Genomic DNA, 18,384 nt, shown 5'->3' on the forward strand with positions numbered 1-18,384 from the left:
AAATAGAAATTCAAAGAATCTACTTATTACCTCCTGAAAAAGAATCCAAAATGAAAAATCCCAGGAATATCATAGACAAATTCCAGAGCTCTCAAGTCAAAAAGAAAATATTTCAAGCAGCCATAAAGAACTCAAATATCATACAGCCGCAGTCAGGATAACACAAGATTCAGTGCCTTCCATGTTAAAGGAGCAGAGGCTTGTTCCAGAGACATGTTCCAGAAGGCAAAGGAGCTAGGATTAGAATCACTTATCAGCAAAACTGAATGTAATCCTTCAGGGGGGAAAATAGATATTCAATGAAATAGAGGAATTTCAATCATTCTTGATGAAAAGACCAGAGCTGAATAGAAAATTTGACATTCAAACAGAAGACTCAAGAGAAGCATAAAAAAGTAAACACGAAAGAGTAATCATAAGAGACTCAATAAAGTCAAACTGTTTACATTCCTATATGGGAAGACGATACATGTAACTCCTGAGAATTTACTATTAGTTCAGTTAAAAGGAGTTTACATAGACAGAGGGCATAGGTGTAGATGAGAATTTTATGTTGGGATGATCATAAAACATGTTGGGGTGAGATAGAGGGATGTACTGGGAGAAGGGAGAAGAGGTAGAATGGGGAAATTTTTCTCATATAAAGCAGGCAAGCAAGGAAGAGCTTTTACAATAAGGGGGAAAACTGAGGGGGTGGCAGGCAATGCTTGAACCTCACTCATCAGAATTGGCTCAAAGAGGGAATAACATACATACTCAGTTGGGTATAGAAATGTAACTTACACAATAGGGAAAACAGAGGGGAAGGGGATAAGAATAAAAGGGCAGGGTGGGGAGGGCAAGATTCAAGGAGACAGTGGTTAGAAGCAAGATAGACTTTTGAGAAGGGACGGCATAAAAAGAGAGAGAGAAGATGAAGAAACAGAAGAAAATGAGATGAAGGGAATATACAGTAATCATAACTGTGAATGGGATGAGTCATAAAATGGAAGCAGACAGCAGAATAGATTAGAAAATAGAATTCAATAATATATTGTTTACAAGAGACATACTTGAAACAAAGATATAAGCAAAATTAAAATGAAGGATTGGAGCAAAATCTAATATGCTTCAGCTGACATAAAAAAGGCTGAAGTAGAAATCATGATCTCAGACAAAGCAAAAGCAAAAATAGACCTAATTAAAAGGGATAGTCAGGGAAACTACATTTTGCTAATAGGTGCCATAGATAATGAAACAATATAAAAAATTTACAGCAAGCTTCTCTGATAAAGACCTTATTTCTCAAATATATACCAAATACAGAACTGAGTCAAATTTATAAAAATAAGAGCTACTCCCCAGCTGATAAATGGTCAAAGGATATGAACAGGCAGTTTTCTGAAGAAGAAATCAAAGTTATTTATAGTCATACAAAAAATGCTCCAAATCACTATTGGTTAGAGAAATCCAAATTAAAACAACTCTGAGGTACCACCTCACACCCATCAGAAATGGCAAATGCTGGAGGAGGTGAGAGGAAAATGGAACACTAATGAATTGTTGGTGGAGTAGTGAACTGGTCCAACCATTCTGGAGAATAATTTAGAACTAGGCCCAATAGGCTATAAAACTGTGCATACCTTTTGACCAACAATAGCACTAGTAGGTCATTATCCCAAAGAGATCAAAGAAAAAGGAAAAAAGACCTATATGTACAAAAGTATTTATAGCAGTTCTTTTTGTGGTGGCAGAGAATTAGAAATTGAGGGGATGTCCATCAATTGTGGAGTGGCTGAACAAGTAGTAACATTGTGATGGAGTACTATGGTGCTATAAGAAATGATAAGGAGGGTGGTTTCAGAAAAACATGGCAAGACCTATACCAACTGGTGCAAAGTAAAGGGAGAAGAACCACGACATGATTGTGCAGAGTATCATTAATGTTGTAATGATAATCAACTGTGAAAGACTTGGCTACTATGATCAATACAATGATCCAAGACATTTCCAAAGGACTCATGATCAAAAACTGTTATCCATCTCCAGAGAGAAAGAACTGATGAACTCTGGGTACAAATTGAAGTATTTCTTACTTTATTTCTCTTGCTTTTTTTCAATATGGCTAATATAGAACTATGTTTTGAGTGATTTCACATGTGTAATTGATACATTGTTTGCCCTCTTGGTAGTTTTGGAAGAGGGTGGGAGGGAAGAAGAGAGTTTGTAACTCAAAATTTAAAAAGAAAAGAATGTTAAAAAAAATAATAATTTTTAAAAGAAAAAAAGAAAATAATACCTCTGTAAATCTAATTCTCTTGGGGGGGGGGATGTTAAAGTTGCCAATAATAGGTAACTATCACTTTAGAGGCTATTATTTACAAATGTGAATGAGGAACTAACTTTGATTGCATAGCCAGCAAGGTCAAACATTAAAAGGGCATAGAATGGGCTACTAAAACATGTAAATAAATAAGGTTGACAAATCCATTGCCAATCAACAGTTAGCATGAAATTAAAAAGTGAAGGTTCACAAGAAGAGATAAATCTTGGATTTACTATGTTGCTGGCAACTTGGAGTAGAAACAAAAAGGAACAGAGAGATATGAAAGATATTCTTCATTTGAATGAGATGTTGTTCTAAACCAGTTCTTAAACTTTTTTATGCACTCCGTTTGGCAGGCAGGTGAAGCCTATGGACTCTTTTTCAGAATAACATATTTAAATGAATAAAATAGAATATATAGGATTTTTTTAAAAAAGATTAGTGAAAATCATGTAATTTTTCATTACCCCAGTTCATGGACTGCCTGAAATCCATCCAGAGGACCTCTTGTTAAGAACAACAGATTAAAAGACTTGGTTCTAGGGTTATGAGACTGCAGTGATTTGTCAGGCCTACAGAAGATGAAGCTTGAAAATGCAAAATACAATAAGGAGAAAGAGTATGGTAAAAATAGGGATTGATTTTGCTGCTAGAGTTTTCCTTCTCTGCACCTAGCTCAGTGCTTTGCACACAGTAGGTGCCCTAACGATCTGTTGTATTTAATGGAATCTGTAAAATGAGGGAGCTGGACTAGAGGATCTCCAAGGTGCCTCCTAGCACTGGTATTTCAGTAGAATAAAAGTACTTTGAGGACAGGGAGTATGACTATTTCTTTGTCGTTGTATCCCCAGCACCAAGCGCAGTGCCTTGCATGTAAGGTGAATGGCATTGAAATGTGAGCTATGTGGCTCTAATATACTATGATTCCGGGTTTGTTTGCTTGTTTGTTTTTTATCCTTTAACTGAATGTTTCCCTCTGTTGGGTCCATTAATTTAGAAGAGCAGTGGGTCAGAATGGCAGCTAAAACTGGACTCATTCTCTTAACCACTGAAAGTGAGGATTGGACAGGGCCACCTCAATTACTCCTGTTTCACTGTCCTCCAGAGATCAAAGCAAAACCAAAAGGGAAAAGCTAAAAGAGGGCAGTTCCCAGCACCCCACAGGGAGGAGGTGTAAGGGGCCAGTCCCTGAGCTTTCTGTCTTCCCAGGGGTCCCGAGAAAGGAGGCGATTGGCGACCTCTGTGAGCGAAAAGAAGCTACAGTCAGCCCCAGCGCTAGTGCCTTTCTGCAGGACTAGAAACAGGGTCTTTTGCCAAGGCTCTTCCCACCCCGCAAGGGACTCTCCTCCATCCCCTCCCCTCCCCTCCCCCCCCGCCCCCGTGTCTGTCTGCCTCCACCAGTGGCAGCGACTGCGGGGGTCACGGTCAGGGGTGGGCTGTGGAAGCAAGTTCCGGATCTCTGAGACGGGCAGCCAAGCACCGCTCCCTCCCCTCCCCCAATTCTATCCCCTCCCCCAGGTTGCAGGGGAGGCTCTCGGCTTGTCCCTGGGGACCAGCACACCCCACTCGCAGCCATGTCTGCAGCTGTGGTCGACACGCTCCCCATCCTGCTACTCCTGCTGGGCCTCGCCGCTGCTGGTAAGCCATCCCTGCTGGCCCAGCTCTACTCCCCCGGCCCTGCCAAGAGCCGCCCAAGGGCAGTGAGACTGGCGAGGATGGGAGTGGGTGGGAGTTAGAGCACTGGGGAGGTGGGGGAGAAGGAAAGGGAATTGGAGGAAGGGAGGGAGGAGAGGGGGAAGCAGGAAAAGGAGAGGAAGGGGGACATGGAGAGAGGAACGGAAGGAAAGGGGCGGGGGAGAGGAGAGGAGACAGAGACGGACAAACAGACACACAGAGAGAGAAGAGACGCGGCAACATAGATAGGTAGACAGAGAGCTAGCTCCGGCAGCTCTGGATATGAGGCCTGACTGGCTAGCTCCCCACTGAGAACAGGACAGGGTTTCACAGAGAGGGTTGGAGCTGATGAACACATAATCCTTGACCAGGTTTTTCTGTCCACTGAGATCATTCTCTAGGGGGTGGTTGAACATTGAAACTCCTCCTAAAATCCCCTGCCCAGCCACAAGTGGTTCTCCAGGAGCTTGATTGGAAATCTCTATCACCCTAGGTCAGGTGTATACAGTAACAACCCACATATAGAGCTACCCACAACCAGCAGAACCTCCAGGACAGAGGGATTTACACATCTGGGATTTCTCTCACTCTTCTCACTCCCTACCCATTCCTTCATGTACAGAAATGGGCACCCACATCCTAGGTGGTTCTATGGATAAATGGGAAAGATTGACTGATAGCTCAGATTAAGGCAGAATTAGGAGGGAAGGGGGAAAGTTATGTATTTTCTTTTGAAATTGTCTAGAAGGGAAATTTGGGGAGGGGAGCAGTTGCCTTTCTCTGTGAACATCAGGAAATGGAATGGGTGACAAAACTGCTCTTTAACCACTTGGACCCTAGACAAGAGATTGAGAAACAGTGCAACCAGACCAACCCAGCAGAATCAGTACAGAGCACTTCCCAAAACACCCCAAGGTCATAGGATCTATACCACCGAACTCGTGGTAGAAGAAATGTTTGCACTACAGACAGACCCAAAGTATTTTGTTAGGGGTTTGGGAGGGGAAGATTTGGGGAACACTACAATTTAGAAGTATTATTGTTGAAAAATTTCAGGACTTGAAAACAAAATTAACAAGAACAGCATGTTTTCTCGCAACATTTTTTTAAACAAAATAAAGTGATTAACAAGAGAGTTCCTGAATTTTCAATGTCATTCTGTGATAGTTAAGCTCCTGCTTGAAATTTGCTGTCCAACTAGACAATCTGTAGTCAGACTTCAAGCTTCAGCCTTTAAAAGTTTATGTAAGCCTTTGAGTCTACAAATGCAGACTGAAATGTGGGGGTTTGTTTGGGGTGAGTGGGGAGAGAAAGATTAAGAAGTTACAGCACTTGGACAGGAGTCACCAATCAACACTACAGATGATATTCACCCCTGAAATAGAGGCTGTGCCTACGTGGTCTTAAACCTGGAGCAAACCTGTGCTCTTAGCCCTTTGCCCCACATATTAGGTCTCTGCTACCAGTTACCGCCAAGACCTTTAGAGGTCCTAGACTGTGACAAAATCCATGATTCCCATGCCCAGTGCGCAATTATTTATTTAGATATGCCCCATGGATCTTTGCTTTAAAAATGGAGTCTTTGTACCCTGATCAACCTGGGGTTTTCTAGTCCATGTCTTCCTCTAAGTTTTCCATGACAAATCATTTAGCCTCTCTGGATATTAGTTTTTTCAGTCAGTAAAATTAGAAGCATAGACCTGATGATCCTTAAAGTCCTTTCCAGGCTAAAAATCTGAAATCTATGAAATTTAAGCCACTAAAAGGTGCTGTATTCCATAGCTTGCTGCAGGCACCTTTTTCCTACCTTTGGACATGGTCACAAAGAAAATATCTTTAGTGCTTCTAAAAATCAAACTTAACTCTTGGGTGTCTCCCAAGAATAAATCAATGAGCTCCCTCAAGTAGGCTAATTTTGTTTGATACTTAGGTTTACTTGTTCTGTCTCTATAAAACTCTTGCCCCATCTACATCGTGAAAAACTACCCTTACCCTACCTTCTCCACGCCTCTCATCCAGAAATCTGTGAGCTTTCTTTCTATTCAAGTATAGCGACCCCATTTGTCTCATGAAAAGCCCTACAATAAGATTATGTGCCTTTTTTTAATGGGTATGGACAGAAGGAAGTCATGAATTTGGAGTTGAGAGGATCCTGGCTCTTGATCTTTCTTCTTGATCTTTACTTCTGTGGGATTCAGTTTCCTCATATCTAAAATGAAGCTGTTGGAACTAGATGATTTCAAAAGTCCCTTTTCAGCTATGACCCTAATGTCCCTCCCCAGATCAGAGTTTTTCTTTAGGTCTTTTAACATTCCATAAGAAGCAGTGCAACACTCAGACTAAGCACCTCTTTATCCTTTCCTTGCTCAACACATGACCAGTGACTCTAAGAAGATAGATTTTCCCTCTCCATTATTTTGGGTAATGCTTTGTAAATACTACCTTTGGCAGTAGACAAGATCTCTTGATTACAGGGGTACTTGTCCAATCTAACCTCTTCATATCATGTGATATTGTATGTGTGATATAATCTAATCATCTAATAACTGACTTCAAAGAGTTAAATTCTCTTAATTTTATTAACTCTTTATTATTTTGTTGGTTGAGAATTAATTTTGTTTATAATAGAATAATTTTAAAATTTTTTGAAAAGTAAATCAATTTTGTTGTTATTGTTGATGGTGGTGGTGAGTCATGTTCAACTCTACATGAACCCACAGATTTTTGTTCATGGAATTTTCTTGGCAAAGATACTGGAGTAGTTTGCATTTACTTCTCCAGTGTGTCCCTATTTTATAGATGAGAAACTGAGGCAAATAGGGGTTAAGTGACTTGCAGCTAGGTGGTACAGTGGATAGAGTGCTGGGTCTGGAGTCAGGGAGACCTGAGTTCAAATCCAACCTCAGACACTTACTAGCTGTGTGATCCTGGGCAGGTCACTTAACCTCTATTTGCCTTAATCTACTGAAGAAGTAAATGGCAAACCACTCCAATATCTTTGTAAAAACAAACAAAAAAACCAAAAACAAACCACCATGGTCAGTACGGTCCATGAGTCACGAACAATAGGACAACAAATCAACTTACCTTTCAGAAAACATTCTAGTCATTCAAAAACTATGTTTTTATTCCTCTTATGAAAAAGGAAGTTGAATAAAAAAAATCTATGTCGTTTCGTAGATTTGTTTACCTATTGTTGAAAGTTCTTCTTTTAAAAATGCTACTTGTGCATTTATGTGATTTCGGTTGATACTTTTCAGTGGGTTTATGTAGCCAACTAGATGGGGAGTGGATATACTACAGGGCCTGGAGTTAGGAAGACCTGACTTCAAATCCAGCCTGATACTTCCCGAATATGTGACCAATGTCAAGTCGCTTAGCCTCTCCCTACCTCAGTTTCCTCAGCTGTAAAATGGGGATAATCATAACGTCTGCTTCTCAGGGTTGTTGTGAGGATCAAATGAGATAATATTTGTAAAGTTCTTAGTATAGTACCTGGCATATAGGTACTTAATAAATGCTTGTTTCTCTATTTCCCTTATCCTAATGATTAGATTTCCCACTATTTACCCTCTAATGGAGAGAGCTATTAATTTATTCCCTAGTCTTTTTTTTTCTTTTTTTTAAGGCAGTTGGGGTTAAGTGACTTGCCCAGGGTCTCACAGCTAGTAAGTGTGAAGTGTTTGGTCTGAGGCTGGATTTGAACTCAAGTCCTCCTGACGTCAAGGCTGGTGTTCTATCCAGTGTGCCACCTAGCTGCCCCGCTAGTCTTTATACCTAATGAAAAGAGTTGCTTATTTATTCCTATACCTATAGCAAAAAAGATGTGTGTAGAATCCCATTCATTCCCTTAGTATAGCAGTTGATGTTCCTGACTATCTATCAGGAACTCTGCTAATTGACCCTGGAAGTAAACTGAAAAAAAAAAAAAGAAGAAGAAGAAGAAGAAGAAAAACAACCTGCTGCAGTCTGGAAAAAGACATAAGGCAAACTATTATAGACCTTGTTGTACCAAAAGCATGGGGAAAATGTCTGTTCTTGACAAAATGTATCTACTCCCTTTCTACTAATCACTTCACTTTGTGGTTTAAAAATCTCTTTCTTTACCACAGCTATGTGAGATAGGTAGCTGCAGGTGAGGAAACAGAGATTTGAAAATGTAGTTATTTATGCAAAGTCACAAAGCTAGTAAGTGTTGGAGATGGAATCCAGGTATTTCCCAATTTATAAACAGGTGTTATTTCAGAAGTTCATTTTTAAATTGATTACTTAGAACTAAATGTGTATTTTCCCATAAAAGTAACTTTTCTCTTATAAAGGCTAATTAAGTTCCTAGCCAAGACAACCAAAGTCTATAAAATCCACTGTCACAATTCCTTTCAGCATTGGGAGTTACAGCAATGGTTTTCAAACTTTATTTAGTGATGCACCCACATACACACACTTTTTGTAACAAAATAATATTATTATGTTCTCCCACATTTCAGAAAACAATTTATACTTGCGCTTTATCCAAATAAAATGAAAAACTTGTTACAATTTTATAATAAATAAATCATAAACATACAATAAAAATAATGTACAGATAGTAATAAAATTCCTTATGATTTTATACTTACAACTTATTAAAATGACCATAATCACATATTTGAATGACCCTAATAATGATATCAAGAAGAGAGGCAGCCTATCATAGTGAATAGAAAACTAGCCTTAGAATCAGGAATTTTTGACTGTGCGACCCTAGATAAGTCACTTACTTTCTCAGTGCCCCAGGAACCTTTCTAACACTAACTTACCAAACAGTAATAAATTTGCATTGGTAGAACGAGTTCCTCAGCAAGTGTTCTCTATGTGGATATGATCACTGTTACAGTCACAGTATAAAAATAATATTGATATGATGGATGCAGTTGGCTTTTTGGAGCACAGTTTCTTAAAACATAGCATTACTGATGATTTTATAACTTGAATTTCTTTTTTCAGGTGCTAACCATAATTCAATAATCAATATGGGGCATTCACTGACAATTGGAGCAAATTTTCCTTATTAGTCTCAATTTTGTTGACTTTGATTTAAATGTTATTTTCATTAGGAAAAAGTGGATCTGTGTATGAAGGAGTTGTATGCTAAATATCTAACAATTTGGGACATTGCTTGGTAACCCCTGAGAGAGTCTCTCTGACCCTCTTCTCTCCCCCCTACCCTAATACACACACACACACACACACACACACACACACACACACACACATTTGGGAAAACTGGCTTAAAGGACATTTTGCAAAATAATTAGATAGGCTAGTAATGCTTAAAGGTGAGAGCCTTTTTTAAAAATTATTATTGTTGAATTATTTCAGGCCTGTCCAACTCTTTGTGACCCCATTTGGGGTTTTCTTTGCAAAGATACTGGAATGGCTTGCCATTTCTTTCTCCAGCTCATTTTACAGATGAGGAAACTGAAGCAAACAAGGTTAAGTGACTTGCCCAGGGTCACACAGCTAGTAAGTGTCTGACGCTAGATTTGAAATCAGGAAGATTTCACCAGGCCTGGTGCTCTATCTGCTGCACCACCTAACTGCCCACTTTGTCCCATTTTAACTCATACAAATGAAGGATTAAGGAGACAATTAAGGATAGCAAAGACCCTGAAAGGAAGATACAGCCAGGGAAGCAAGCAGACATCTCCAAACCAGAACAACTGACACCTCCAAATCAAGCTTCCAGAGGGAGAAGTGATTGGTCCTAGTTCTGCTCACCATGAATTAGAGCAAAAAGAGCACCTATTAGAAATGGAGTAGGAAAACTGAGTTTTGAGTCCTGGCTCTGCTATTCACTAGTCACAGGACCATAGCAAGTTATATAAGCTTTCTGAGCCTCAGCTTTGTGAAGTGGGGATAATAATATGGTCCACTACAATCAGGGCACTTCCCCAGCCCCAAATATGATAAACTAATGACATTTCTCTCTGGCTTTTTAAAGCTTTCTGTCACACCAGAGTTGTTCCTCAGGTCTATACCAGAGCAGCTCAGTGATGCAAGGGAGAACCATGGCTTTTGCAGGAAGAAACAGGTTCTTGCTCTTTTGCTTCTGATTGGTTCTCCAGGAGAAACTGGCCAGACAGCCACTGAAAATCAATTAAGGTTCTACTACGGACTAGGCATTGTGCTAAGCCTTAGGGATGCAAAGGAAGGCAAAAGATAGTCTTTCCACCTCCCCTGCCCTGAGGAGTTCACAATTTAATAAGAGAGACAGCATGAAAACTACTGGGTAAGAATAAGTTTTATATATAAGAGAAATAGGAAATAACCAATATAGGGAAGGCATTAGAATTAAGAGGAGTTTGGGAAAAGTTCCTGTAGAAGGTAGGATTTTAATTGGGACTTGTAGGAAGTAGTAGGTGGAGATGAAGAGGAAGAACATTCTGTCCCAGTGAAAATGCCTGGAGTTGGAAGATGGGGTGCCTTGCTCTAGGAAAAGCAGGGAGGCCAGTGCCACTGAATTGAAGAGTATGACGGAAGGGCTACAAAGGTACTAATAAGTAGGGGTAGGGGCTCAGCTATAAAGGTCTTTAAATGCCAGAGGATTTTATTTTAGATGCTGGAGGTGATAAGAAGCTCCTGGAGTTTATTAAGTTGGGGTGGGAAACAGGACTGAAACCACTTCAAGGAAATCACTTTGAGAGCTCAGCAGAAGATGGATTAGAGTGAGTTGAGACTTGTGGCAGGCAGGCAAACCAACAGGCTATTACAATAGTTCAGGCATGAGGAAATGAGGGCCTGTAATAAGGTGGTGAGTGACAGGGGAGAGAAGGGGGCATATTCAAGAGATGTTACAAAGATAAAATCAACAGGCCTTTGCGACAGATTGGAGATGGGGTGGGGGATTGAGAGAGAGTGAGGAGTCAAGGATGATACACAGATTAGAAGCCTAAGAGATTGAAAGGATGGTGGTGCCTTTAGTGGTACTAGAGAAGTTTAGAAAGGGGGAGGTTTGGGGGGAAAAGGTAATGAGTTCAGTTTTGGATATGTTGAGTTTAGGATTTCTGCTGGACATGTGGTCATGAAGTAGGACAGAAGGACAAAAGGAGAGAGCCCAGGCTAGCGTGCTGTAAGTGTCACCATGGGATAGCCATGGGTAGTATGTGTTATCTGAATGAGGATGCAGCAAGAAACTGAGAAGAGGTAGGTGGTCAAATAGAAAGAAGAACCGAAAGAGGAGTGTCCCAAAAACCTAGAGAGAAGAGACTTTGAAGGAGAAGAGGCTGGCTGGCAGTGTCAAAGGTTTCAGAGAGGTCAAGAAGGATGAAAATTGAGAAAAGACCATTGGATTTAGCTGGTAAGAGACCATCAGTAATTTTAGAGAGAGCAGTTCTGGTTCACTGATGAGGCTGGAAGCTACATCACAGAGAGTTAAGAAGCCAAATCAAAGGCAGTGCCTATTCTGGATGATCTCTTCAAGGAGTTTATCCACAAAAGGCAGGAGAGAGATACGGGACAATAATTAATAGGGATGGATGGATCGAAAAAGTGAGGGCTTTTGAGGGTGGGGAAGAGAAGGGCAAATTTGTAGGCAGTAAGGCCCAAATGAATAGGTATGGGGTGTGGATGTAGCTAGCATGGACTGTTTCAGGTATAAAAGATTTAGAGAACATCAGGAAAAAAATAGAGACTTATCTAAAACCGAGAAAGCCTGAGGCAAGAAAGGATAGACCCCCAAAACAAAGATGCTTGCATGACTCTATCCGTGATATTCTGAAATATTTTGCATTGACAATGAAATCATTGCAAATATATAGCATTTCTGCTGCATGAAATCATTCAGCATTAATGGGCTTAATATATTACTTCTAATGGAAAATGTTTCATAATATATGGCAAAAATAAAATGCATCGATTCTAGATACACACATCTTGCCGGCATCACCCTGCCACAGCCTCTGAAGGCATGGAGGACAGAGTTGGAACTCAGAGGTTGGGGGTGGTATACAAGGAAAACTACATGTGTTTGGGGGATGGGGAGGCCTAGAGATATGGGGGTAGTGAAAGGGCTGAATTACCATTTAATGCCTTTCTTCCTTATTTACCTCCTTGGGAATTCTAAATCTTATTCTCAAAAACTCCATCACCTAGATTCTTGAACCAGGTGACAACTTCAGGACCCAGACCCAAGGACCAATTTTCTTTCTCCCAAAGTATATCAAGAACGACTTACTCCGTTTTCCCATTCTCTTCCTTCTTTCCCTACCATCCCATTCCTTTCTCTCCTGTTTATCTTTCTTTACTTTTACTTCCAATTGGCCTACCTTTTTCTCATTCTTTTTCTCTTCTTCTTCTTGCTACTTCTCCCCTCAGTCCTTCCCCACCCCCTTCCTGTTCCTTTTCCCTCCACCCGAATTCACTTTCAGTTCCCTTTTGGTTTTTGCCTAGTTCTTCCTCCTTCTCCCTAGAACTCCTCCAGAAAACCAGCCCCAACTCTTGGAGCTTCAAATATCAGTCCTCTGTGAGTCAGACATTGGTATAATGCAGAGAGGAGGCAGAAAAAAAATCCACATATTAATGAAAGTAGTGGAAAAAAAGAAAAAAAAGGGTCTCATTAAAAATACTGGCTGGTTACCAGATAGGAAATATTTAAAACATGACATGACCTTTGCTTCTCCTTTGTTCACAGTTAGAGAAAAATATACACTGAGGATCACTTCTCCTTATACTGTGCTTGTGACTTTCAAAAAGGAACAGTTTTATTTAAATTGATTGTTCTGAGACTATCACATTAACCCTTTGAAGTAGCAGTGTCATTTTTAGGCAGTAGGTAGAGGCTTGAAGCACTTGGAATTCAATCAACGGCTCATTTTTAAAAATTTAGCAGGTCCCTAAACATTTATTCCTTGATTTATCAATTTGTGCATATTTAATTTTCACAGAACATCATGAAGCAGGAGGAATGTCAAGATAATATTGTATAAAATTACTTCTTAGATGTCTTCTAGTGAACTCATGGAAAGTTAAGCTATTATGTGGATAATTATATCCCTGACCTATCTATTTTTCAAGAGTGTTGTGAGAAATTGCAAATAGGAGTAGATTGCTACATAAGTGGATTCCTAATGATTAGATCAGAAAATCTCAAGATTGGAAGGGACCCTACCAGCCAATTAAGACAACCTTCCAACTAATTCAGAAATGCCCTCTACAACATCCCTGACAATTCAACCTCTGCTTGGCTACCTTTTTTGAAGGAAATTTATTCACTAACAAAGCAACTCGCTCCATTTTAAAATAGCTCTGAGTGGTAGAGTTCTTCCTTGTACTAAGAAAGGAACAAAACCCCAAAAAACTGGACTTCCTGCATCCTTTCTCCTGGTTCTAACTTTTGCCCTTTGTGGGATGTAGGGGAAAAAGCATTCACTGGACATGTAGTAAAAAGTTCCCAATTTGGGTCCTGGCTCTCCCACTTGCTGGGTACAGGATCCTAAATAAGTTGTTTTAACCTCATTGACTCTCCATATTGTAAAATGGGGATACTTATATTACCTACTGCACTCTTTATATAGCAAATTACTAGACAAATATGAACTGTCATGCTGAATGTTTTATCCTTTTTTAATTACACATGAATGGTTTTATAATTTTTGAAATATGTCAATAAAAGAAATTAGTAATATTTTTCTGTAATTAGACATTTAAGAAATTTAAAGCCCTTTAATCAAAATAACATTTTAAACAAAATATGAATAGAAAAGGGCCTTATTTATTTTATTAAATTGGGGAAGTGCTTTGGCAGATTATGGCCTTAAATCTCTTTCCCATGGATAAATTTTGCTATTATAAGGTCCATTCCCCCTCCTCCATGTCCTACCATATTCCAACAAATCTAGCTGCCTTGGATATCTCTCTAGACACCCTTGGGCAAATGGTAGGATAGCATTAACCTGGGAATTTTTAAACAGAAAAGAGCCTTAAAGATAATCCAGTCTAACTTTTTCATTTTACACATGAGGAAACTAGAACCCTAAATGGTTATTGTAATATAAGACATGTAAATAAAAAAATATATATACATACATATATATACATATACATATATATACACATATATATGTGTGTGTGTATATATATCTATATCTATATATCTATATAGATATAGATATATATACATGGGGCAGCTAGGTGGCACAGTGGATAGAGCACTGGCCCTGGAGTCAGGAGGACCCGAGTTCAAGTGCAGTCTCAGACCATACACCACTTCACACTTAATAGCTATATGATCCTGGGCAAGTCACTTAACCCCAATTGCCTTGCAAAATAATAATAATAATAATAATAATAATAATAATAATAATGATATAAAGGGCTATGAGAGGTCTGAGAATGGGACAAAAGGTCATTATCCACTGACAGTATAATAAAAGTCTTTCAGAAAGAAGTGACATTTGACTTGATATTTAAGTGACAGAAAGGTATTCAACAGGTGGAAAAAAGCAGGAGGGCATTCCACAAAGAGCAAATAGGCTGAGAAAAGTCCCAGAGAGTAGGATATCTTGGTAATTCAAAGGAATATTAAGCATTCAAATTAATTTAAAGCATAGAGTGTGTTGGGTGGGCATAGTTTAAGATAAGGGTAGAAGTTTGAGGTAATGCAGAATTGTGGAGTGCCTTAACGCCAACCTAAGAATTTGACCTTTATGTAGTGGACAACAGGGAATTATTGGTGGTTTTTGCTAACCTGACCATAACAAAGCTATGTTTGGAAGCCAATAAAAATGGTAGATCAGAGGTCTCATAGAATCACAGAATCGTAGATTTAGAGTATAAAGTGACCTCAGAGGTCACAAAGCCCCTCATTTTATAGATGAGGAAACTGAGGCCCTAATCTTCCTCCTGAGCCCGAGAACTGCAGTACCAATGACCTGCCATACATCTCCATTTGGATCTCCCATAGGACTTTCAAGTTCACTCTGACCAAAACAGAATTCATTCTCTTTCTCCTGAATCTGGCTCCCCTCAAGTACATCAGCATCCTTCCAATCATCCAGATATGCAACCTCAGAGTTATCTGCTGAAGACAACCCTTCATTCTCCCTCATTCCACACATTGGATCACATGCTAATACTTATCAATTCTAACTTCACAACAGCTCTCATCTCCACCTCCTTATCTACTCATGTAGCCTGTACTTTATCCAACACCGTACCCTTATCACCCACCTATATTGTTGCAATAGCCTGCTAATTGGATTCTCAGTTTCCCATATCTTTATCTCTTCAATCCTTCTTTGACACAGATTTCAAAATATCTTCCTGAAGAACAGATCTGCCCATGTAACCCTGATTGATTAAGAAGCTTCAGTTATTCCTTATTCCCTCAAGGATAAGTATGAGCACTTAAGCTTGGTATTTAAAGCCCTTCATAGTCCGATTCCAACTTATGTTTCCAGACTCATTTCACATTATTCCACTTCAAGAACTCTACATGTCTGTCTTTTTCCAAATTCAGCCTTTGTACAGGCTATCCCCGCAAATGCCTGCCATTTATTTGTTTCTCACCTCTGCCTTTTAGGACCGTTAGTGTCTCTCAAGGTTTGATTCTGTTTTCACCTCCAGTAGGAAGTGTTTCCTTATTCTCCCTATTTATTAGTATAATTAATTATCTTTTCAAGTTATTGTATATTTTCTTGCTCATTTACATATTAAATAGCTCAAGGAGAATATAAGCTCCTAGAAGTCAGAAACAATTTTGTCCTTCTAGCCCCAGGGCCTTGCCCATTTTTAATTATTGTTGTTCAGTCATGTCCATGGCCCAGAGAACCCTTTTATCCTGCATTAGCACCCAAAGTCTGTCCAAGTTTATGTTCATTGTTTCCATGACACTATCTATCCATCATATCGTCCATCATCCCCTTCTCCTTTTGCCTTCAATTTTTGCCATCATCAGGGTCTTTTCCAGCGAGTCCTGTTTTCTCATTACGTGGCCAAAGTATTTAAGCTTCAGCTTCAGTATTTGACCTTCCACCGAACAATTTGCCCATTACAGGTACTTAATAAATGTTTGATGAATTGAATTGAGGTAGTACCCACTGGATTTGGTAACTGATTGGATAAGAGACAGGAAGGAGACTAAAGAGTCAAAGATAACCCCCAAGTTTGAAACATGAGAGATTGGATGAATGCTTAGAGCAGAGAGAGACCTTAGACATCATGTAGTCCAATCCTGTCACCTTAAGATGAGGAAACTGAAGTTCAAATTGGCTTACCCAAAGACATACTGCTCAAAAGGAGCAGAGCAGAGGCTATAACTCCAAACTTCTGTCCCCAGAGCCATTGGATTTTCCATTACTCCAGATACTGTCTCTTGTTGGTCTGGGGTGCTTAAAGAGTTCAAGGGTAGAGATTTGAGAATTATCTGCTTGGAAGTGAGAATAGAAGATACGGGGTGAATAATATTGGTAGAGAGAAAGAATAAAAGAGGCTAAGCACAGATTCATGGGGAATCACCATCTTGAAGGTTTGGAATGGGAATGAGAATCAGGGTAAATAGAAAGGGCTCAGTTAGAGTTTGGAGGAGAACCAAGAGACCCAGGGTCTCTGAAGCCAAGAAAAGGAGAAGCTGTCCTCAAGAACATGGTCAACAGGGTCAGATGCTACAGAGAAGTGAGAGAGAAAACAGACCTTTAAAAAGCCATTGGATTTGAAGATTTGGCATTTGTTGAACTTAACAGAGTAGTGGGGAAGATGTAAACCAGATTACAAGAGGTTGAAGAGTGTATAATGGGTAAGTGGAGGCACTGGGTATAGAAAACTTTTTTAAAGAAGCTGGGCCATGGAAGATGTTTATGAACCAATGCAGATTGAAGTGAGAACCAGGAAAACAATATACGTAACGACTGCAATAATGTAAATAGAAACAACAACAAAATGAAACTGAGCACAGTATCACTATAATGACCAAGTTTATCTCCATAGAAGAGATGAGAAAATGCAACTCTTTCCTTTCTACAGAGATGGAGAGGAAGAACTATGGGTGTAGAAAAATAAACATTTCATTAAACTCAGTTAATGTATTTGTCTGATAAAATCTATGGACTCCACAGGATAATGTTCTTAATTGCATAAAATAAAATAGAATTTCAAAGGAAAACTATTGAAGTAAAGATGTAATTTTTTTCCCATCCAAGTTTACAGACCCCTGAAATCTATCTACAAATCCTTTGAAGATCTCTGGAACCCAGGTTAACAACCCTTGCTCTAGATTATTTGAGCGTTTCATGGATTGACCAGTAAAGCACCTGATCTGTCCATTAATAATTCTTTTAACTCACTATATGACCAACCTAACTCCTTTACTGGACTTACATCTCTAATTACATCCTTTATGCCATTTTCCTGCCTAACTCTCTATTGGCAATGTGCTTACATTGGACCTCTGCTTACTTTATTTCTTCAGAAACTGTGACATTCCATGAAGTATAGCTATGCAAGACCATTAGAAGAATGTTGATATTAAAAAAAAAAAAGAAGATGGGCCTCTGTTTCAATGAGAAGTTGGTGGTCATTAAAAGGACTACATGATTTCTCAAAATCTATCCAGTCTATTTCCTTCCTAGATTCACTGTCCATCTCTGATGTCTGTCCTATATATCTATGTCTACACAAACATTTATATACTCACGTAATTGCTCAATGGGTTGTCTACCTACATATCATACTCTGGACAATAGGCATTCTTTATCCATCTAGGTTTTTTTTTCCTTTCTGTCTAGATAGTTAGGCTGAATTTTTAGTGATTGTAGATCTCACTTAGGAGGTCCTATGATGTTCCAAGGTTTGAAGCAATCAATACAACGTCATCCACAAACACGAGCATCTAGAGGACTTTGTCATCTATAGACAATCCCTCTTCCATTTGGGGTCTTTATATGTGAGCATCCTCTATGATATTGGCCAAACACTTGGCAAGTATAACTATCCCTATTTTATTCCTTGTTTCACATTACTACTCAGGAAGGTTGAATAAAATTATCTATGTTGTTAAAACTTGCAAAGTCTTCTTGCAAATACTTATTTTGTTTGATTTTGACATGCATGGGCAATCCCTTATTGGAGAATAGCGATTAAGGTGGCATTTTTCTCTACCAAATCATGTGCTTTTTTTCTAGTTAATGAACAGTAAACACAATGAGATCTTGTATGCTCTGTACTTTTCAAAGAATTGTGTAACTATAAAAATATGGTCTAGTATAGAAGGTCATTTATTAATTCCTCCCTTGTCACTTCTTACACCTTCATCAAGATGCCCCTGAAGATTTTATAGAAATGGGAAAAGTATATAGCTCAATAATTACCAATATTTTCCCTCATGCTTTTTTTAGTAATAATAAAGTCCATTCCCTCTCCTCCAAAGCATT

At 39.1% G+C, this 18,384-nt stretch overlaps 1 protein-coding gene across 2 annotated transcripts in view; it reads left to right on the plus strand.

Moving 5' to 3' along the window:
* Nucleotides 1–18,384, plus strand: part of LOC110220720 (CD302 antigen) — a 188,380-nt gene that overhangs the window by 133,885 nt on the left and 36,111 nt on the right. Inside the window, exon 1 of one of the 2 annotated variants that reach the window (XM_021004868.2) lies at nt 3,542–3,943. The exons of the other annotated variant lie outside the window; for it this stretch is intronic. Coding sequence (XP_020860527.1) covers nt 3,880–3,943 — 64 coding nt within the window. The 5' untranslated portion in view covers nt 3,542–3,879. Of the gene's footprint in view, nt 1–3,541; nt 3,944–18,384 lie in introns of those variants that run through there. 2 annotated transcript variants of the gene reach the window in all.

This window comes from Phascolarctos cinereus, unplaced genomic scaffold (genome assembly GCF_003287225.1).
Source record: "Phascolarctos cinereus isolate Bilbo 61053 unplaced genomic scaffold, phaCin_HiC Scaffold_726;HRSCAF=1367, whole genome shotgun sequence".
NCBI lineage: Eukaryota > Metazoa > Chordata > Mammalia > Diprotodontia > Phascolarctidae > Phascolarctos > Phascolarctos cinereus.